Source organism: Rhinatrema bivittatum, chromosome 6, assembly GCF_901001135.1.
Source record: "Rhinatrema bivittatum chromosome 6, aRhiBiv1.1, whole genome shotgun sequence".
NCBI classification, from domain to species: Eukaryota; Metazoa; Chordata; class Amphibia; order Gymnophiona; family Rhinatrematidae; genus Rhinatrema; species Rhinatrema bivittatum.
Genome location: NC_042620.1, coordinates 11,810,299 through 11,832,100, shown reverse-complemented (window position 1 = coordinate 11,832,100; position 21,802 = coordinate 11,810,299). Strand labels below are relative to the sequence as shown.

General features: G+C 51.7%; 1 protein-coding gene across 3 annotated transcripts; it reads left to right on the top strand.

Moving 5' to 3' along the window:
* The first annotated feature begins 26 nt into the window (after window positions 1-26).
* LOC115093388 (mitochondrial chaperone BCS1) lies at window positions 27-20,900 on the top strand. Of its 3 annotated transcripts, none has more exons than XM_029605044.1 (8): window positions 28-218; window positions 900-1,285; window positions 7,801-7,940; window positions 10,988-11,182; window positions 15,807-15,870; window positions 18,165-18,334; window positions 19,109-19,226; window positions 20,511-20,900. In XM_029605044.1, the coding sequence occupies exons 2-8, from the start codon at window positions 966-968 to the stop codon at window positions 20,761-20,763; spliced, it is 1,260 nt and encodes a 419-aa protein (XP_029460904.1). In that variant the 5' UTR covers window positions 28-218; window positions 900-965; the 3' UTR covers window positions 20,764-20,900. The 3 variants fall into 3 exon arrangements, with proteins under 3 accessions (XP_029460906.1, XP_029460904.1, XP_029460905.1); XM_029605045.1 differs by lacking the exon at window positions 28-218 and adding an exon at window positions 274-375; XM_029605046.1 differs by lacking the exon at window positions 18,165-18,334 and having other exon boundaries at window positions 27-218.
* Window positions 20,901-21,802: the final 902 nt, after the last annotated feature.

Below are 21,802 nucleotides of genomic sequence, written 5' to 3'. Positions count from 1 at the left end.
ATCAGCCTGTGCAGTCTCTGAGGAGCGGAAACCGGAAGTATGCGGGCTGCTTGGGTGGAGCCCATGGCGGAAGTATCGTCTCCTCCTGCTCGTCCCAGAGCGAGGCTTGACACTCACGCGGTGCCCGTCTCCACTTCCGGGAGTGACTGAGACGCCCAGGCTGCCCTGTAACGGGGTTTGAACGCTGCTCTCGCTTTGATGGCCCGTGGGAGTGGCAGGTAAAGGACAGGGGGTGGGGAGGCTCAGTCCGGGAGAGTAGTGGGGCCAGAGGGCGATGCTGGAGATCGGAATCCGGGGGTCACCTCTAGGAAGGTGCACGTGTGATCAGCGGACAGCGTGGTGCACGTGTACCGGGAGTGGGACTGACGTGTGATAGTAAGGAAACGGGACCGAGAATGGGAGTCCTTTCGCCGAGAGCCTGAGCCAATTCCCAATCACTGACACTCTCCCGTAATAAGGGATGTGGGCCATGTATAATACTCTGCCTCAGTCACTCGCGTCTTCCATCCCTGATTGCACACACAGCAAGAGAGCCTCGCTCACCCCACACACCGTGACGGGCTCTCGCTCTTTCCTCCATCTCATCGCTCACCCCACACACCATGAAGGGGGTCTCACTCTCCTCCCATCGCTCATCCCACACACCATGAAGGGGGTCTCACTCTCCTCCCATGACTCACCCCACACACCGTGAAGGGGTCTCGCTCTCCTCCCATCGCTCACCCCACACACCGTGATGGTTCCTAATGAGCTGGAAACCCAAAGAAGCAAGAGGAAACGGTTCGGAATTGGGGCTGCATTATTGCATATGTTCATAATGACTTAAGGAATTAAAGTTTAGGCAGCCATAAGGTGGAAGAAGAGACTGTAACTTTTCCTTGGCTGTTTCTCTCTCATAGGGCCTTGCTTCCTCTCCTTAGAAAGAAGATGTGGTGGTGGTGATATTGAAGGGCAGTGCCCAGAAGATGCCTTTTCCAGACTTTTTGGTGGCATTGAAAGACAATCCTTACTTTGGGGCAGGTTTTGGACTAGTGGGCATAGGCACCGCCCTGGCGTTGGCACGTAAAGGGGCTCAGATTGGAATGATTGCATTCAGGCGCCACTACATGATAACCTTGGAGGTGCCCAGCAGAGATAAGAGCTACCAGTGGCTGCTGAGTTGGATTGCGCACTATGCCAAGAGGACACAGCATCTGAGCGTGGAAACCTCCTACCTCCAGCACGAGAGTGGGCGCATCAGCACCAAGTTTGATTTCATCCCTAGTCCTGGCAACCATTTCATCTGGTAAGACCAGCCATGCTGTGGGAAAAGGAGACTGCATGGGCTGTACACATGCACATAGGCTCATGCTGAAGCCTGGGAGGGTGGAGATTGTGTTCTCAGACAGGAGGAGACTGAGTGTGGCATTGCAAACAATCTGTGAACAGCTACATATTTTCTGCTTTCTTCTTCCCCCGCCTTCATCTGGCTTTCTGCAGGGAATCATCATGCACGTTGTCTCATCTCATACCTTCCCATGCAGTTCTCATCAGGGGGCCATTGCACACAACCTGACTTCTGAAACCTCATCTAGCCCTCATCAGAGAGCCAACATGCACAGCCTCTTATCATGCTTTCTTGTCCACCTCTTATCAGGGAGTCGCCATGCACAGTCTTGCACACAGCACCCATCCAGGGGCTTTCAAGACCATATTACTCTAATTTTGCAGTCTCTGCATTGACTTGGTCTCTTTCTGCATTATCATTCAATATAAATTAATAAGCATTATTCATTGATTGATTAACAATGTACACTCGCAATGGTTTGTAGCAATTAAGAAAATTCATATCCACTCCAGAACTCTTTGATCCTCTGGCCAGAGTTGACTAGATATCCAGTCTCCTAAAGCAGCTCACTTTGACGAAACCAGGGAGCGAGCCTTTTCTATAGCAGGCCCCTCCCTCTGGAATTCTGTCCTGAAGGAAATAAGTATGAAAGAGCACAACCTTTTTAAAGAAAGCCTTAAAGATCTATTTGTTCAAAAAAGCATATGAATGCTGAAACACTTTGCCTTACCTCTAGAGGCATGTCCTACCCCCTGAGATAGGAGTTCTTTATTTGTATTGTTTTTATAATTTGGTTGCCGTTTGTTACACTGACTGTGAATGTATGATTGTACCCCAACCTGAATGTAGGAAGGGGGGGGTAATAAACATTTTAAAATTAAATAAAATTCCCTGTACGTACCCGGATCAGCCCAGACTCCTCTGTTTTGCCTCCCCTCCAGCAGATGGCGACAGAGAAAGCTTTGACTGACTCTGCCCTATATCCTGAGGTGTCACCTGCAGTCCCTCAGTATTTATTTCTCTGTCCCCAGCAGATGGTGGAGGTGCAGAATCCTGCAGTCTGTGGTAGTTTGCTTTAAAAAAAAAAAAAAAAAAAAAAAAAAAGGAAAGCGAGTCGAACAGCTTATGCGGCCGTCTTCACGGCCTCCCAGGGGTTGTCAGGTTCTGAGGGGACCATCCCCCCCTGGTTCTAGAGGCCGCTGGAGTTGGGGAGGTTGAGGACCCTGCATCCACTCCTGGCTAGGGTGATACCAGGGAGCCCAGCTCACTCATCCTAATCGGCGCAGGACCCGCAGAGCAGCTAAGTATTAATCCAAAGTTTCTCCTGGCAGTTGCCGCGAAGGCAGTGTTCATCCAGCGGTGTTTTTTTTACCTCCAAGGGGGGAATAGGGGACCTTAGCAGCCAGTGAGGCAGTTTTTCTTCTTTCTCCTTTCTCCCGCCAACTCGCCGATGCTGCGTGGTGCAGCCTGCTGCGGGGGTCCCGGGACGGTCTGTGCTCTGTGATTCGGCCGGCCCGCACTTCGGGAAGGAGTTTTTTAAGTACTTTTCACGTGGCGACGCAGCTAGCGATGCAGGGAGGGTCGGATCCCCCTCCCTTGTCCCTACAGCAGGCAGCCCCCGGGGGGGGGGGTGGGCATCCTGCGGGCAGTCGGCCTCGAGGAGATCTCCTCCTCCTCCTCATCCTTTTCTACAGAGTTTATTAGGTTCCTGCATAAGGCCTATAAATTGCAGAAGGCACATAAGAGATGCCCAGGGAGTGGTTCTGTGCCACTTTCTGGGGTCCAACCATCCAGAATTTCAAGACTCTTGGAACAGGGCTCTGCTCCGCGGGTCAAGCATCCCCTTAGGTCCGGGGTGGTTCATTCTCAGGAGGAAGGTACCTCTGAGGACTCCGATCCGGACGAGCAGGCTCACCGGGACAAGCCCTCTCCAGGGGCAGATCTCGGGGGTGATCCCGATCAGGAAGACTGCCCTAATCCTCACATGGCGGACGGGGATGATCCCAAGGTGGTCCGTCTTTTTTCGAAGGGGTGAGCTAAGTCCTCTTATTCTGGCGATTTTAACAGACTTGGGTATTGAAGCCCCGCAGTAGGACTCTCGGATGGGGGATATAGATCCTGTGATGGTGGGCCTCAGGGGTCCAACTATGTCTTTTTCTGTCACCTACCTACTGTTCTGTGAATGGGACACCACAGATTTGGGCCTGAAGCTCAGTAAAGCGATGGACAAAACTGTACCTGTTACCAGAAGAAGCTTTGGAGGTCTTGAAGATCCCAAAGGTGGATGCCGCTGTGTCTGCGGTCACTAAAAAGACTACTATTCTGGTGATGGGAGCCTTGGCCCTTAAAGATCTTAAGGACCGCAAATTGGAAGTATAGCTCAAGCAGATTTTTGAAGTGTCCGCCTTAGGAGTGCTTTATATGACCTCCTGCGGACTTTGGTTTGATCCAAGGTGTCAGCGGTTTCGGCTCGTAGACTCCTGTGGTTGAAAAACTGGTTGGCGGATGTGTCCTTTAAGGCGCAACTCGGCTCTCTGCCCTTCAAGGGTAAGCTGCTATTTGGAAAGGACTTGGAAGATATGATACAGTCCTTAGGAGAGAGCAAAGTACCTAAGCTGCCGGAGGATCAGCCCAGGCCTAGTAACTTCTTTTCCTTGCTCGCCGGCTTTCGAGCAAATTGGAGATTCCATTCTTCTCGGCCGTCTGGCCCTCCTGTGAGATAATCTTCGGGCAAACAATAGTCTTGGTCATAGTCCTTTCATGGACGTTGTTTTGGAAGACCTGGGAACCCCCATGTAGCAGGTGGAGTTAAATCCGCCCAATGAAGCGGGGCCGGTCCATTGCCCGGTTCCAGTGGTATGAGGCAGACTGTCTCTGTTCTACGGGGAATGGGCCAAGTGGACGTCAGACCAGTGGGTCCTCAAGGTGAAAAGTCAAGGTTACGCTTTAGATTTTGGTCATCGACTGCGAGATCGGTTTCTCGTCTCCCTGTGTTCCTACAAAAAGAAGCATCAAACAGTATGAGACACTCTGCAGTGTCTGCGAGATCTCGGGGCCATCATTCAGGTCCCTCGATCAGAACAGCGGAGGGATCGTTACTCCATTTACTTTGTTGTGCCAAAAAAGGAAGGGACTTTTCAGCCCATTCTAGACCTCAATAGAGTCAACCGCTGTCTGAGTCCCCAGGTTCCAAATGGAGACCCTCAGATCAGTCATTGCTCGGTCCACAAGGGAGAGTTCCTCGCGTCCCTGGACTTGACAGAGGCATACCTTCATATTGGTATTCGCACCGATCACCAGAGGTTCCTGAGGTTCTGCATCCTGGGACAACATTTTCAATTCCAAGCTCTACCATTTGGACTGGCCATGACTCCCAAAACCTTTACCAAGGTGATGGTCGTGGTGGCAGCACAACTCAGGAAGGAAGGTCTTTTAGTCCGTCCGTATCTGGACAACTGGCTGATTTAGGCGAAAATGGAGTCTCTTTGCCGTTCAATGGTTCACAGTGTTCTCTCTCTCTTGCAGTCCCTAGGTTGGGTGATCAACTTCGACAAGTCACCTGGCTCTCTCCCAGTCGCTGGAGTTCCTAGGAGCCCTGTTCGACACTCATCAGGGGAGGGTATTTCTTCCCGAACCCCGCCTTCTCAAGTTGCAAGGACAGGTTCGAGGTTTGAAGTCCAATCCTACTTCAAGAGTATGGGATTATTTGAGGGTCCTCTGCTTGATGACATCCCCTCCGGAATTGGTTCCTTGGGCCTTTGCTCGTATGAGACCACTGCAGTCCGCATTGCTTTCCCACTGGAACCCATTTTCCGAACAATATCACCTTCCCCTTCCCCTTACCGATGCGGCTCGGTCCAGTCTGGATTGGTGGTTACTGGCGGACAATTTGCGACGTGGGGTATCTCTGGATGTCCCCAACTGGACGGTGGTCACCACGGATGCCAGTCTCTCCAGCTGGGGAGCAGTTTGTCAGGAGACATCGGTCCAAGACCAGTGGTCCAGGGCGGAGGCCCAGTGGTTAATCGTCTGGATACCAGGGCTGTGCGGTTGGCGTTGCTGGCTCTTCAGCCCCTCCTGCAGGGAAAGTCAGTTCGAGTTCTGTCCGACAACGCAACCGCGGCAGCTTATATCAATCGTTGGGGAGGAACCAAAAGTCAACCGGTGGCATTCGAAGCGCAGCAGCTGATAATCTTGGCAGAGCAACATCTCGTCAGCATAGCAGCCTCTCACATCACCGGGGTCGACAATGTTCAAGCCGACTTTCTCAGTCGTCATTATCTCAACCCCGGAGAGTGGGAGTTATGCAAAGAGGCCTTTCAGCGGATATGCAACAGGTGGTCCAGACCAGCGGTGGTCCTTATGGCAACATTTCAGAATTCCAAGGCCCCTCGATTTTTCAGTCTGAGGCGAGAATGGGGAGTGGAAGGGGTGGATGCCCTAGTGGTTCCCTGGCCGAAAGACGTTCTTCTCTACATGTTTTCGCCATGGCCTCTGATCGGCAGAATACTGAGACGGATAGAGGCTCACCGGGCGGAGATCATTCTAGTGCGCCGGAGTGGCCACGCTGTCCGTGGTTTGTGGATTTGATCAGTCTGCCAGTGAACGGTCCCTTACGGTTTCGGGATCTGCCAAACCTTCTCTGTCAGGGTCATGTTTGTTTCGAAAAGGTAGAGCGGTTTTGTCTAGCAGCATGGCTTTTGAGAGGCACCATCTAAAGAATGAGGGTTATTCAGACACGGTAGTGGCTACTCTTCTGCATTCACGTAAGCCTTCTATCTCCCTGGCCTATGTCAGGGTGTGGGGTGTTTTTGAGTCTTTGTGCGTGAAGCACCAGTTAGATCCTCTGCGGGCTTTGGTCTCCAATATTTTGTCCTTTTTTGCAAGCCGGTTTGGCTCAAGGATTGTCCTTCAGTTCCTTGCGCGTGCAGGTAGCAGCCCTTGGTTGTTTTCGTGGTAAGTTGAACGGCGTGTTTTTAGCAGCGCATCCGGATGTAGTGCAATTTCTCCGGGGAGCAAAGCATTTGCATCCTCTGTTCAGGATCCCTTGCCCTTCTTAGAACCTGAACTTGGTGCACAAAGCCCTATGTGCTGTCTTTGAAGGATCTTACGTTGAAGGTGGTGTTTCTCGTGGCTATCTCTTCTGCGCGCAGAATATCGGAGCTTCAGGCCTTATCCTGCAGGGAACCCTTCCTAAGGATTACTGAGGCGGGAGTTTCCTTGAGGACTGTGCCTTCTTTTCTGCCAAAGGTGGTCTCTTTTCATTTGAATCAGTCGGGGGAGCTTCCGGCCTTTTCCAGTTTGGACCGTTCTGATCCCTCTTCTAGGGAGCGCAGGAAGTTAGATGTGCGCCGCGTTATGTTGTGTTACCTGAAAATAACCAACAGTTTCCGTATGTCGGATCATTTGTTTGTGCTCTGGAGTGGTCCCAGAAGAGGGCATAAGGCATCTAGAGCCACGATTGCTCGATGGTTGAAAGAGGCTATTGAGTCAGCGTATCTTCTCGCTCTCGGTCGGTTTGAGGGCTCATTCTACTCGTTCGCAAGCGACATCGTGGGCAGAGTGTCAACAAGTTTCCCCACAGAGGATCTGTAGGGCAGCGACTTGGAAGTCGTTACAGTTGCTCGGCATTACCGATTGGATGTCCAGGCTCGGCTGGCTTTGGGGAAGGAGTTCTCTGAGCGGGACTCTCAGGGTTCCTTCCCGAGTAAAACAGCTCTGGTACATCCCAGGAGTCTGGACTGATCCGGTACGTACAGGGAAAGGAAAATTGGTTCTTACCTGCTGATTTTTGTTCCCGTAGTACCACGGATCAGTCCAGATTCCCGCCGATTTTCTGCGTAGAGGTTACAAAAAGTCCGCTCATTCACTGTTTTTCAGGCAATCTGCAGATAAGTGCATACAGTATTCCAATTTTTGGCAAGTTCTCAGATGTTCTAGTGGGTTTTGCTTCCACTTGGGGTTCGTGAGTTGGTTGGTTTCATTCCTATCCCGAGTGGGGTGTGGTCCCAATTAAGTTTGGTTTGCTCAGTTTTGTTTGTGCAATTCTGCTTTCATATCGATTAATACTGTTGGACTGAGGGGTGTCGCCTCAGGATATAGGGCAGAGTCAGTCAAAACTTTCTCTGTCTCCATCTGCTGGAGGGGAGGCAAAACCCAGGAGTCTGGACTGATCCGTGGTACTACAGGAACGAAAATTAGCAGGTAAGAACCAATTTTCCTTTATGTACACTTTCCTGATGCTGAAATGCTAAAGAAATGCTTGCGTGTGTCCGCCACTGGGCTTTGGTTGAGAAGTGGTAGCTAAGAGTGGTGCTTGGCTCTTCCTCAGCCTCTGTCAGCAAGTGGAGTAGGAGCTGGCACTGGGCTCTGAAGCCAGGTCTCGGAGCAGGCACCAAAGAGCATTCGATCCTAGTCTGCTGAGCGATTGTGATGTACGTTTCTCTGAAGCAGACTGTCTCTCTCCTGTTCAGGTACAAACGGAAGTGGATCCGCGTTGAGAGGAACCGGGAGAAACAGATGATAGATCTGCACACAGGGACCCCGTGGGAGTCTGTCACGTTCACTGCTATGGGCACCAACCGGGAGATCTTTTTTAACATCTTGCAGGAAGGTACCTGGAAATCTTCGGATGCAGCGAGTAGGGCAGTTGATTTACTGAGAAATTCTAGGGGGTCAGAGCATTGACCTGGTAATAAGGAGTAATGTTGGTTTGCAGGTTCTAGTCTTGGTTCTGCCACTAACCCTGTGACCTTGAGGTGAGTCACTTTATCTCCCTGTGCCTCAGTTCTAATCCCAGCTCTGTCACTGACTCTGTAACCCTGAGGTGAGTCTCTTTATCCCCCCTGTGCCTCAGTTCTAATCCCAGCTCTGCCACTGACTTTGTGTGACACTGGGGGGAGTCCCTTTCTTTCCCTGAGACTCAGTTCTAATCCCAGCTCTGCCACTGACTCTGAGAGACCTTGGGGTGAGTCACTTTATCCCCCTGTGCCTCAGTTCTAATCCCAGCTCTGTCACTGACTCTGTAACCCTGAGGTGAGTCTCTTTATCCCCCCTGTGCCTCAGTTCTAATCCCAGCTCTGCCACTGACTTTGTGTGACACTGGGGCAGTCCCTTTCTTTCCCTATGCCTCAGTTCTAATCCCAGCTCTGCCACTGACTCTCTGTGTGACCTTGAGGTGAGTCACTTTATCTCCCTGTGCCTCAGCTCTAATCCCAGCTCTGTCACGGACTCTCTGGGACCCTGGGATGAGTTGCTTTATCCCCCTGTGCTTCAGTTCTAATCCCAGCTCTGTCACTGACTCTGAAACCCTGGGGTGAGTCACTTTATCCCCCTGTGCCTCAGCTCTAATCCCAGCTCTGTCACTGACTCTCTCTGTGACCCTGGGGTGAGTCACTTTATCTCCCTGTGCCTCAGTTCTAATCCCAGCTCTGTCACTGACTCTGTAACCCTGAGGTGAGTCTCTTTATCCCCCCTGTGCCTCAGTTCTAATCCCAGCTCTGCCACTGACTTTGTGTGACACTGGGGCAGTCCCTTTCTTTCCCTATGCCTCAGTTCTAATCCCAGCTCTGCCACTGACTCTCTGTGTGACCTTGAGGTGAGTCACTTTATCTCCCTGTGCCTCAGCTCTAATCCCAGCTCTGTCACGGACTCTCTGGGACCCTGGGATGAGTTGCTTTATCCCCCTGTGCTTCAGTTCTAATCCCAGCTCTGTCACTGACTCTGAAACCCTGGGGTGAGTCACTTTATCCCCCTGTGCCTCAGCTCTAATCCCAGCTCTGTCACTGACTCTCTGTGACCCTGGGGTGAGTCACTTTATCTCCCGGTGCCTCAGTTCTAATCCCAGCTCTGTCACTGACTCTCTGTGTGACCCTGGGGTGAGTGACTTTATCCCTCTGTGCCTCAGTTCTAATCCCAGCTCTGTCACTAACTCTCTGTGACCCTGGGGTGAGTCACTTTATCTCCCTGTGCCTCAGTTCTAATCCCAGCTCTGTCACTGACTCTCTGTGTGACCCTGGGGTGAGTGACTTTATCCCTCTGTGCCTCAGTTCTAATCCCAGCTCTGTCTCTGACTCTCTGTGACCCTGGGGTGAGTCACTTTATCTCCCTGTGCCTCAGTTCTAATCCCAGCTCTGTCACTGACTCTCTGTGTGACCCTGGGGTGAGTGACTTTATCCCTCTGTGCCTCAGTTCTAATCCCAGCTCTGTCTCTGACTCTCTGTGACCCTGGGGTGAGTCACTTTATCTCCCTGTGCCTCAGTTCTAATCCCAGCTCTGTCACTGACTCTCTGTGTGACCCTGGGGTGCGTCACTTTATCTCCCTGTGCCTCAGTTCTAATCCCAGCTCTGTCACTGACTCTCTGTGTGACCCTGGGGTGAGTCACTTTATCTCCCTGTGCCTCAGTTCTAATCCCAGCTCTGTCACTGACTCTCTGTGTGACCCTGGGGTGAGTCACCTTATCTCCCTGTGCCTCAGTTCTAATCCCAGCTCTGTCACTGACTCTCTGTGTGACCCTGGGGTGAGTCACTTTATCTCCCTGTGCCTCAGTTCTAATCCCAGCTCTGTCACTGACTCTGTAATCCTGAGGTGAGTCTCTTTATCCCCCCTGTGCCTCAGTTCTAATCCCAGCTCTGCCACTGACTTTGTGTGACACTGGGCCAGTCCCTTTCTTTCCCTGTGCCTCAGTTCTAATCCCAGCTCTGCCACTGACTCTCTGTGTGACCTTGAGGTGAGTCACTTTATTTTCCTGTGCCTCAGCTCTAATCCCAGCTCTGTCACGGACTCTCTCTGGGACCCTGGGATGAGTTGCTTTATCCCCCTGTGCTTCAGTTCTAATCCCAGCTCTGTCACTGACTCTCTCTGTGACCCTGGGGTGAGTGACTTTATCCCTCTGTGCCTCAGCTCTAATCCCAGCTCTGTCACTGACTCTCTGTGTGACCCTGGGGTGAGTGACTTTATCCCTCTGTGCCTCAGTTCTAATCCCAGCTCTGTCACTGACTCTCTGTGTGATCCTGGGGTGAGTCACTTTATCCCCCTGTGCCTCAGCTCTAATCCCAGCTCTGCCACTGACTCTCTGTGACCCTGGGGTGAGTCACTTTATCTCCCTGTGCCTCATTTCTAATCCCAGCTCTGTCACTGGCATACTTCATCTTAATTTCTGACTTTATTCTGCACTACTAAGGGTCCTCTGTGCTGGTTGCATATCTTCTTTAATCCCATTACTGTTGTTGCTGGCATCACCTGCACAGGGTTTCTTTGTGTGAAGAGAGATTTCTTTGTGCTACTCACAAGTGTTACCTCCTCTTGGCTTCGTGTTGACATGAGCCTCAGTTGTGGAATTTCCTCTTCTCTCACAGTTTTTCTCATGTGCAGTATTGATACCTGAGAGGTATTTGAATGTCTCTATCATGTCTCTCTTTTGAGTAAAGATATTTAGGTCCTTAAGTTGCATTTCGTAGAACTTGTGGTGCGGACTCGGCATCGTCTTGAGAGTTCTTCCTGTGGATTCTTACTGTTGGTTTGTGTCCCCTGAATGCCAAAAATATATACGTGGTTTGTTTTTTTTTTTTTTCTTTTGAGTCCTGCTAGTACAGGGCATCTGTGGTGCATCCCGTGAGTTGTTACGGCACCGCTGAGACCAGTTTCCCCTCTCCCCACAGCCCGGGAACTGGCGCTGCAGCAGCAGGAGGGGAAGACGGTGATGTACACCGCCATGGGCGCAGAATGGAGGCCCTTCGGCTTCCCGCGCCGCCGGCGCCCCCTCAGCTCCGTGGTGCTGGAGCACGGAGTCTCGGAGAGGATTGTGCAGGATGTGAAGGGCTTTATCGATAATCCCAAGTGGTACAGCGACAGAGGTGAGAAGCTCGTCTGTAACGTGAGTGGCTAAAGGAACCTGGCGGGAGACAGTGGGGAAGCAGCTTTGACGGGAAAGAAAATTTTGTATTATATTTACATATTTCAGACAGAGTAACGCGGGCTTAGAATGATCTTCTGCCCCATAGTCAGCTGGCCAGTTCTTTCACGCCCATGTTTCTCAGAGTTAATAGAAAAATGCTTATAAGAACTTATCTGCTTTAGATATGGCTACCAGTGCCTTTTCCTGATGGTTGGAGAAGCTTAGAGATTCTGAGTATAGTGAAACACAGAATCTGATAGGAGAAAAGGACCATAAGAGCAGTCTAGTTTCTGTCCCGATATCCCATACACCCCAGCTGATCTCCGACTACTATGCATGTTTTGCCTCCCTTCCTGGGGGCCTCAGGAGCCCCTAGGTATGAAGCCATCCACTGTGATCCAAAATCTCTTGCCAGGGAGAAAGGCCTGACAGTCCCAGACTCTCACAGGACTAATCAAGAAAGGACAAATGACCGTACAGTTAGAAACCAAAATAAAATTCAGAAGAAAGGAATACAGAGAGCTTCTGGAGGTTTATTATGCAGTTCCTTAGCATTACCCCTTACATCCGCTTGGGGTTAACTCTGTGGACATTTGAGGGCCTTGCCAAGCACTGCTCGGTCCCATCTGCTCTGTACATATGCCCCTACACTGGCAACTTCCCCTCCACCAACTGAATCCCCACTTGACTTGCAGGCAGAGTACTGCCCCAGAGCTATCCCCTGGTGGTTTCTAGAGACATTGAGATCTCACACAATCCAACAGTCACACAGTTCCTAGAAGTACACCTACAGACCAGATACAAAAATTGCTGGGACCATCAATCGGTCACTGGACAGAGCTAACAAACTATAAAGTTTATTAAGTAGTAAGAATAGTGAACAGAAGAAGATTTGATTTGTAAATGGCAACAGGTAAAATAATCCATCCAGTTTTATGCTAACTTGACAAATTTCATGGTACCTACCCAGTGGCTGGGGAGCTTCAGATAAGGCTGTCCTCACAAGGATGGACAGAGCCGGGACAGGATCTTGGTACAGATCTGGTTCCTTTGCACTCACAGCCAAGACTGTAGAGTTCCAGCAGCTTCAGGTCTAGTTCTCTGTGGGCTGCATCTGAAGGACCAGTCAGAACACAAAGTAATAGCTTTCTGACCAGTGGCACTGCAGAGTGTTACGGTCTTTCAGCTCCCTGAGGATACTGAGAGATGTCCTGTCCAAGCCTCATTCTGAGTCTCCGTGTGAAGGCCAGAACACAGGTTAGCTTAAGGGAAATGAGCTCTCTCTGGGAAACACAAGTGCCAGGGCAAAACAAAGCATCATAGTCCACATTAAAAAAAAAAAATCGTTTTGCTAAATTTCCCTAAAGAATTTACTTTCTGGTTTGGAGTTATTTACAAAATATGCCTCAGAAGCTTTACAGTTTACCAATGACAAAATTATTGTTATTATCAGATGTGTTCACTCCTTTCTCTAGCCCAGATTTTTCATTCTTTCTTCAATCTTCAAATGATAACATTTCTACTAGGGCTACATTGATAATCACATTTGTTTTAGAGTTTGATAAAGATTTGTTTTTCTAGAATTACTTTAAGTATCAAGGAAATGTATTTTGTGGTCAGAAGGTACAAGTTTTTCCTGATGTATCTGGAGGAACCCAGATCAGGAGTGCCTTCAGTTAAAACATGGATTTCCTGAACATACCCAGATCAGTCCAGATGAGTGGGTTTATGCACCCCTACCGGCAGATGGAGGCAGAGAATAAGCCTTTGAGGCGCTGCTACATAAGAGAGAGAGAGAGAGTGCCGCCTGCAGTCCCTCAGCATTTCTCTGACTCCAGCAGATGGGAGAGGTGCAGACCTGCAGTCTGAGAGAGAGAAGGCTAGTAGAAGCAGCACCCTGACGTGTTAGGCTCCTCAGGTCGAGCCGGGCGTCCAGGGGGTTGGGATCCCCTGTCAGTTGCTCGACCCGCAATGCGCCGTGATCTTGATAGCCAGGGGACTGGCTCCCTCCAGACTGCCGAAGCCCCGGATCCAGGAAAGTATCCCTGGTTGGTTTTGCTAGCAGGTAAAGTTTTGGGGGGGGGGAGGGCAAACAGCTTGAGAGCTGGGGGGGTGGACGGCGCGGCCTGCAGTGGTGCAGGAGCCTTTAAGCAGTGGGAACTGCTGGCTGGGACAGACAGCAGGACGCGCGGGGGTCCCGGGAAGGAGTTGTGCTGGTGGTCAGCTCTGAGGCGTCTGGCGGCGCGGTGGCTTTGACGCGGCCGCGTTTGGTTTCCCGTGTGCCGCCGGGCCTGCGATCGGGCCTCCCTGCAGCAGTGGCTGACTCTTTCCCCCCACGCGTGTTGGTAGGTGCAAAGGGTGTGAGAGATGCGGCTCGGGGGAGCGCTTAAGGCCGGCGGATTGGGAGACCGCGTGGCGTTCGGTGGTGCGGGTACATGCGCACGGAGGCCTTGCCGCATGTGTGTGGCCTGTAGGCAGCGCGCTTAAACTCCCGTCCCTGCTGCCCTTCAGGAGGTGCGGGTTCCTCAGCGGGCATTAAGCGTCCGAGTCGTTTCCCCCAACTTCCGGGGTTGGGGTTAGTGACGGCCGAGGAGTCGGGGGGCCCAGGTCGCGTCTGCGTCCGCGGCGGGTCCATGGATGGGGCGTCCTCTTCGGCAGGGGAGCCTACAGACACTCCCCCTCCGGTGGGGTGAAGAGGAGGACTCCTGAGGACAGTCCAGGACAGGGGCCTGATGGTCTGGATGATTCTTCGCCGGAATTTGTGCTTCCGATGCATAAATCCTTCCTGGCAAGGATAAGAGGTCGTGAGATGGGCCCCCTCCCCCATGCCGAAGAAGTGTAGGAGGGCTGCACGAGTGCCCGGAGGTTTGCTGCAGAGCCTGCACTGGACCCCAGTGACGGGGAGGATTCGGATGATCCACAGGAAAACCCTTTTGGGCCGTCAAAGGGTGGATCTGGATGCTGACGGGGGCGGTGGCACCTGGGGCGGATCCCGATGCGATTAAGGACAACCCAGATCAGGATGTTCCCTGTACGTACCCGGATCAGTCCAGACTCCTGGGTTCTTTCATCCGTGCCAGCAGGCGGAGACAGAGAAAGTAAAACTGCCCCTGCTTTATCTACGCTGATGCCCCCTGCAGTCCCTCAGGATTTCTCTGTCTCCAGGAGTGCAGGACCGATGCTTGAACCCTGCAGTTTGGGCCAGTATTTTTTTTTGTTTTTGGTATTTCTTGATTCTAAGTTGAGCCTGCCTCCCAGGGGGTCGAGAGTAGCCCCTACCCGGTTTGGTTGAGGAGGGGCTGGGGGTCAGTGACCCTTTTGTACGCCCGTGTCTCGGAGAAACTGTGAGGTGCACATCCGGTGGTCCGGATTCCTTCCCTGTCACAAGTTGGCTCCCAAAATTGATTTTTTTTTTCCTCACTTTTCTCTCCTTTTTAATTAGTCTGCTGAATTGGGCTGGACGGCTCTCTTCAGTGCTAGGAGGGGAATCCTTTCCTGAGGCTGCTTTTAGAGCAGTAAAGTTAGGAGCAGGTAGGACAGCTTGCGTCGTCTCTCTCTCCCCCCCCCTCCCCCCGGCCCTCCGCGGTTTTTCTCTGGTTTTTTACTCTTATTTATACTTTTTTTCCCTGCTGCTCGGTCGGGCCGCCGACCCCACGATGGTAAGGGGGAGTGGCGTGTCGGGCATGCAGGTCGACCCCGGCGAGGCTGAATCACCGTGGTTTATGTGCGGCTTGTATTTCGGGGGGAGATGGTCCCTCGGAGCTCCCTAGGCTGGCGAAATGATGGAGAGCTGTTCCCTGCCCCTTCCCCGATGGCTCCGGGCTCGGCAGAGACCATGAGGCGTCCCAGTGCGGTAACCGTGGGAACGGCAGCCATCTTGAATCCCCGGCGGTCGGAACTGAGTTGCTGCAGGCTGAAGAGGATGCCCCTCCAGTGCTTTTCCCGGTGCTCCCAGATCCTATAGAGGGACAGGGGTATCCGGTAGGACCCCGGGGGGGCCCATTTTTGCCTCCAGCTGATAGTGGGCAGTCCAGAGACCCTCCCTTCACTGCTGAAAGACTGTGGGGTTTGTTTTTTTTTGTCAACTGGTGGTTCAAGTTGTCTGCTTTTCAGAATATGTGGGCAGTTTTAGATCATGGTTTGGGTTCTGGGCTGCAGTTTTTGGGGGGTTTCCAGCCCTATAGTTTTCCCTGTTAGCCAGAGAAGGGCGTTTTGGGCTTACATCTTGGCTTGGGTACAGGTCAGTACTGAGGGACTGCAGGTGGCACTCGGTTATGTAGCAGAGCCTCAAAGTTTTGTTTCTCTGCCGCCTTCTGCTGGTAGGGAGGCAAAACCCACTTGAATGGACTGATCCTGTGGTACTGCAGGTAGGAGTCTGTTTTCCTTTCTTGCTTGTTGCATAGTTTTGCTTGGTCCTGTGATGCTTTGTTGTCTGTCTCCATGTGTGATTTGTTTCATGCTTCTGCCTGCTGGCATATAATCTGTGAAATATGGATGATCAGGTTATTTCTTGCACACTTCCACATGTTAATATGCAGTTTGCCCTCCGTTGTGTGTAATAATCTGTGACTCTGTGTTCGCAGGCATCCCCTACAGGAGAGGGTATTTGCTATATGGTCCTCCCGGATGTGGGAAAAGTAGTTTCATGTAAGTAGCTTTTCATGATATTTCTAACCCCTCTAGCAGTTGAACTGCTGCTCATTGATGTGAGCGTGGCTGTGATTTCCACACGATCCCAGATTCCCCGGCTTGAGTAATGATCTGCTATGCAAATGAAGGCAACATTTGCTGATTTCCTGCCTCTGGGGACTCTTGATGGTTCCTTAATACAGGGATAGCAGTGCAAGTCCTGCCACCGATGCGTTCAGCAGGCTGGAATACAGGCCGATGGTTGAATTTTCTCCATAGTCTCGGCAGTTGTTGTCTTTAATGTTGCGTTACCACAGCTGTATTACTCCAGGAGGAAACTGGAGTCTTGGTAGATTATAAGAGCTTTTAAAGGAGTCGCTCAGGTGCATGAAATAGTCATCGTGGTTTGTCCTGCAGCCCTGCCATGCCCCTGACCTGCTTTCTTCACTACTGATGTTCACTGAGGTTGCAGAGATGAAGCTCGAGAGAACGAAGGAGTCTGCATTGCGCTCCTGGACCTGGCCTTGCTCACCTGTAGTGGTTCTCTTACTGTGGCAGGGATATTTTACTGATTGAAGACATTCCTGGGCTTCTCCTGTCTGCCATGCCTACCTTCTGGTACCCTCTTACTGGGCTGGTCTATAACTTGCTGTGTTTTTTTTTTGTTTTGTTTTGTTTTGTTTTTTAAGCTTTTAAGTTTTGTGTGGTGTCGTATTTACTTTCTAGTTCCATCTTTGGACTGATTTTACTTATCCCCAAGGGTTTCCCGTGGTATTTTGCAATGTTGGGTTACATAGAGCGGCACTTATCTTTTTGTTAGGTTTCATTTGTCCTCTGCCCCAAGCTCATGAGCATGGATTAGCCTCGCCGTGGAGACAAAAGGCCAGAAAGCCTGGGAGAGAGAATCCCTAGTTTCAGAGAAGGGAGGGGACATCCACACATCTAGGGCCTGTGGCACTGCACCAGGAGTAAGTCCTCTGTTTCCACGTAGGGCTTAAATCGTGGCCGCTCCGTGTAACATACTCCATGGCCACCCCATACAGGAATCTGCCACGGCTACCGGAGGGGTTTTGGACAAGAGCCTTGCTGGTTTGGCGTCTCCCTGTGCCGGGTTAATTATTGGACCTGGAAGAGCCTCCCCGGTGGAGGTGGTGGAGGCCAGCACCGTAACAGAACGTGAGCATGCGTGGGAATAGGGTGGAGAGGCCGGGTAAAGACATGGGGTGGGGGGAACTGGAGAGAATCGGAGAGGAAGTCAACTGGGCAGACCGGGCGGGTCTGTCGGTCTTTTTCTGCCGTAATGGGTAGACTGTTCAACAGGGTTTACCTGCCAATTTAAGGAATTGTTGTTGGCCGCCTGAACTTTTGAAAATTTCCTAGCAGAGCCACATCCAAAGTTATCCACTTGAGATGTTGCCATTCCCAGAAGCTGGGTTGAGTCGGGGGAAGGAGTTGGGAGTTAATATATATTATTTTATTTATTAGAAATGTTTATATTCTGCCTATAGTGGTGAATCACAATAAGTATACATCCCTTAATAATCATGAGTACATGCATTACAGTAAAACACAAACGTACAACCTCATTCCAGAAGAAATGAGAGAGTCAAACTTCCTGCTTAATCTCCTGAGAGCAATAATGAAAAGCCTGTGTACACAGGGAAGCTTTGAGCTGCTTTCTGAACACACGGATGTCATTACTAGCGCCTAAGGCTGTGCACAGACTTCCACAGTGTGGGTCCTAGCCACTGATAAAGATCCCGACCGTGTCTCGTGCAATCGTGCTGAACGCAACTGGGAGCTTATGCTTTCAATACATTTCCCTGGCAGCGGGCACCTTCTCTTTTTAAGAGCCTTATAAGCCAAACCTAATATTTTAAATTTGATCTGATATTCTATTGGCGATATACGCTCCTGGCGCTGACAGCCACATACACTGACCAAGCTGCAGGACGTTGCAGGACCTGAATTGCCCTCAACAATCCTACAAATAGAAAATTACAGCTCGAATGCTTGGATCACTGTCTGGATTTAGCCGGCTAGTTCAAATTTTCAGCGCTAGCCAGTTTAACTGGCTATCCCCGTTTTGTAGAAGTGGCAGGTTGAAATCTAGCCAGCCGAGCGGGTTCCTGTCTGTCACTGTGTTACTCTCAGCTGATTATATCTGGCTCTGGTGCTGCCGTGATGTGGAACGATCGTAGGAGATTCCTCAGGTGCAGCACGGATTTAAAACCCGGGCGTCCAGATTCTGCACAGATCTGCAGCCTCCTGGCAGCCCTGCTGCTCTCATGCACCTCTGTTTGTCCTTGCAGAACGGCGCTGGCGGGGGAGCTGCAGTACAGCATCTGCCTGATGAGCCTGAGCGACAGCGGCCTGTCCGACGAGCGGCTGAACCACCTGCTCAGCGTGGCCCCGCAGCAGAGCATCATACTGCTGGAGGACGTGGATGCCGCCTTCCTCAGCCGCGACTTGGCCGAGCAGAGTCAGTGCTCGCTTCTGATCCACCGGGGCCCCTCCAGCATGGGGCAGGGGAAGGGGGTTAGCTATCGGAGGAGCTCGCAGCTAGGAGGGGATTTCTAGCGGCGGAGGCAGCTGGAGAGGGAGGGGGCTCTGGCGCTACTTCTGGTACCTCTCCTTCTGCACCCGAGCATACTGTTAACTTTCCCCACTGACTTGCTCCGTTCAGGGTATCTTGCTTTGGATTCCGGTCCTGGCCCTGACCCCTCCCGGGTCTCCTGCTGGCTTGGGTCCTGGGTGATGGGACTTCTGCCTCTCCTGCTGTTAGTGGCTCGCTGAGCAGTGGAAGGAGGTGCAGACGCAGCTCTTGTGTGGTACTGGGGTGAGAACAGCTGCTCGCATCCTCTTCAGGGTTCATTAGCACTGATACAGCTTAACAGCACTTGTGCACGGTACCTCTTACTGTATAAGAGTGTTGCCCTGTGGTTCTCTGAGCAAGAGCCCCATGAGATGAGGAGGATGCGTTTTGTGAACACAAACTTGCATGAGGTATCACTTTTTTCCCATAAAAGGTTTTGTGTACAGCACTTATAAAGTCTTACATAGCAGTCATCAGTTTCACGTTTTATATAAAGGAGTGGCAGTGCCGTGCGCTGTGTGGGAGGCTCAGGCTGGCAGAGGGTGGGCCTGCTGCAGAAGTAGCACTTAGAGCCTCCAGGGAGGGGAAGGAGCCTCGGCCATCCCCTGCGACCTGGGCACTCTGACTGCTGAATGTCTGTCTGTCTCCTTCCTCCTCCAGACCCCACCGTGTACCAGGGCCTGGGGCGCCTGACCTTCAGTGGCCTGCTGAATGCCCTGGATGGCGTGGCCTCCACCGAAGCCAGGATCGTCTTCATGACCACGAACTACATCGAGAGGTGAGCGTAGGGGGGGGGAGGGATAGTGCGAAGGCAGGAGAACGAGGGGCGCCGCTGAAGCTTTCGTAATCTCTGCAGGCCACGGGGCCTCCGTGACTACTTCCTGGTAACGGGAAGAGGAACTGCAGCCGGCAGGCGTTTGCTACACGTTTTCCTCTTCTGTGTGGTGTAATGCGATGCGCTCCTTGGACTTAAAATTAACTTAAAAATGTTTGGGTTGGGCACGGGCTTTCCTAGGGGGCCTGCCACGCTGAGTTCCTCTCCAAACCCAGAGTTAAATGCGAGGGGTGAACGGGAGTGAGAGCTGCAGGCAGCTCGTATCCCCTCCTGCTAGTGAATCTGGAGCAGGCTGGGGTGCGCACCTGTCCAGCTTCATATTCAGTGCATAGACCAGGGGTCTCTGTCTCCCAGCTTTCTCTGTGTGTTTTGTATCCTTGAAGGAAATCCTTCGTTAAGGTTGGACTTTGTTATGTAAATTAATTTGCATTTAAAGGGACCCTCAGGCTCTGCTGCTCACTCCTGCAGCCGCTGTCGGTGGACATTGGCTAATTTTTCTGATGCTTGAGGTCCCAGTAAAACTACAAATTCCCTCTTTTTCTGAGTGTTTGGAGGGTTTTTTCCCCATTACCTTGCTTTGTCAGCTGCAGGGAATAATCTAAGGTTTCCTTTGCAGAGTAGTCTGTCATTCCAGGTTTTCCTTAGCATAATTACACACACACACCCGAGGTTATTTCTAATCTTTTATAGTTCTCCTTAGAATTCAATTTTTTATTCAGCTTTCCAACTAAATCTTGCATGTGCACTTAACTGAATAAGGTGGAACGCTGTTCCCGCACTCCACCATATCAACTAAACAAAGGTTCCAACGTCAGCAGCCAGCAGATTCGCTAATAAAGCCTTTTATGTGCCTACGTGCAGTTAGCTAAGCCCTTAGTAAAACCTGCATTGGTTTAAAGGACCAATGTTACAGGAGTCCACAAATGCTGTTGTATGTTCCTCTCTGCCCTGGCTTTTCCTTGGGATCCCATTATAGTGAGAGACGAATAGCCCTGTCCCTGTTCACCGGTGGCTCAGAGGGAGCCACTTATAAGCCACAGCTCCCACGGTTCACATTCAGCCTCTGTTTAACAGATAAGAATGAGAGAGAAAAAAAAAGTGCGAAACTTGCTGTGCAGACTGGATGGGCCTTTTGGTCTTCTTCTGCCGTCATTTCCGTGTTTCTATGCTTGTTAGGACCTGGCTTCCATGACATGTGGTTAAATTGTGCCATCTCTGTCTGCACAGGTTGGACCCAGCTCTGATCCGCCCTGGCCGTGTGGATATGAAACAGTACGTGGGACACTGCACGCACTGGCAGCTGGCACAGATGTACCTGCGTTTCTACCCCGAGCAGCCAGCGGCAGTGGCGGACAGGTTTGCAGTTGCGGCACTGGTAGCCTCGGACCGGATCAGCGCCGCCCAGGTGCAGGGCCACTTCATGCTGCACAAAGCTGACGCAGAAAGTGCCATCAATAATGTGCAGGCAATCGGCATCTGAGCAGGTTGTGCAGGCGCGCAGCAAGGCGCCTGTGAGTGGCGAGCTCCAGCGGTGCTGCAGAATGAGATTTCTGCTTCATTACCTCATAATGAGGTCACCTTATCAACAAAAAATTAAAAAGAAAAATTATTTTTAGAGAGAAGCCCTGGTTTTGAATCATTGGAGTGTTTGTGTTTCATCCAAGCCTGAAGACAAGTTTACCTGACGGTACGTTCCAGAGGTCAGAAGCTGAAGAAGCAGGTCCTTCCCCCAGAGGGCACTGGAATATCGCTGTCCTCATGCATACAAGCAGAAGCCGCTGCCTGGGGACGTCGCCCGCAGGATGGGAGCGATTCCTCTGACCATGGGCACTGGAATATCGCTGTCCTCATGCATACAAGCAGCAGCCGCTGCCTGGGGACATTGCCTGCAGGATGGGAGAGCTTCCTCTGACCATGGGCACTGGAATATCGCTGTCCTCGTGCGTATGAGCAGCAGCCGCTGCCTGAGGACGTCGCCCGCAGGATGGGAGAGATTCCTCTGACCATGGGCACTGGAATATCGCTGTCCTCGTGCATACGAGCAGCGGCCGCTGCAGGATGGGAGAGATTCCTCTGACCATGGGCACTGGAATATCGCTGTCGTCATGCGTATGAGCAGCGGCCGCTGCAGGATGGGAGAGATTCCTCTGACCATGGGCACTGGAATATCGCTGTCGTCATGCGTATGAGCAGCGGCCGCTGCAGGATGGGAGAGATTCCTCTGACCATGGGCACTGGAATATCGCTGTCGTCATGCGTATGAGCAGCGGCCGCTGCAGGATGGGAGAGATTCCTCTGACCATGGGCACTGGAATATCGCTGTCGTCATGCGTATGAGCAGCGGCCGCTGCAGGATGGGAGAGATTCCTCTGACCATGGGCACTGGAATATCGCTGTCGTCATGCATATGAGCAGCGGCCGCTGCAGGATGGGAGAGATTCCTCTGACCATGGGCACTGGAATATCGCTGTCGTCATGCGTATGAGCAGCGGCCGCTGCAGGATGGGAGAGATTCCTCT

Coding starts and splice junctions, on each gene's coding strand:
- LOC115093388 (XM_029605044.1), top strand. CDS start 966: ATGCCTTTTCCAGACTTTTTGGTGGCATTGAAAGACAATCCTTACTTT. Junction 15,871..18,164: donor TGTGGGAAAAGTAGTTTCAT/GTAAGTAGCTTT, acceptor TTGTCCTTGCAG/AACGGCGCTGGCGGGGGAGC. Junction 18,335..19,108: donor CCGCGACTTGGCCGAGCAGA/GTCAGTGCTCGC, acceptor TTCCTCCTCCAG/ACCCCACCGTGTACCAGGGC.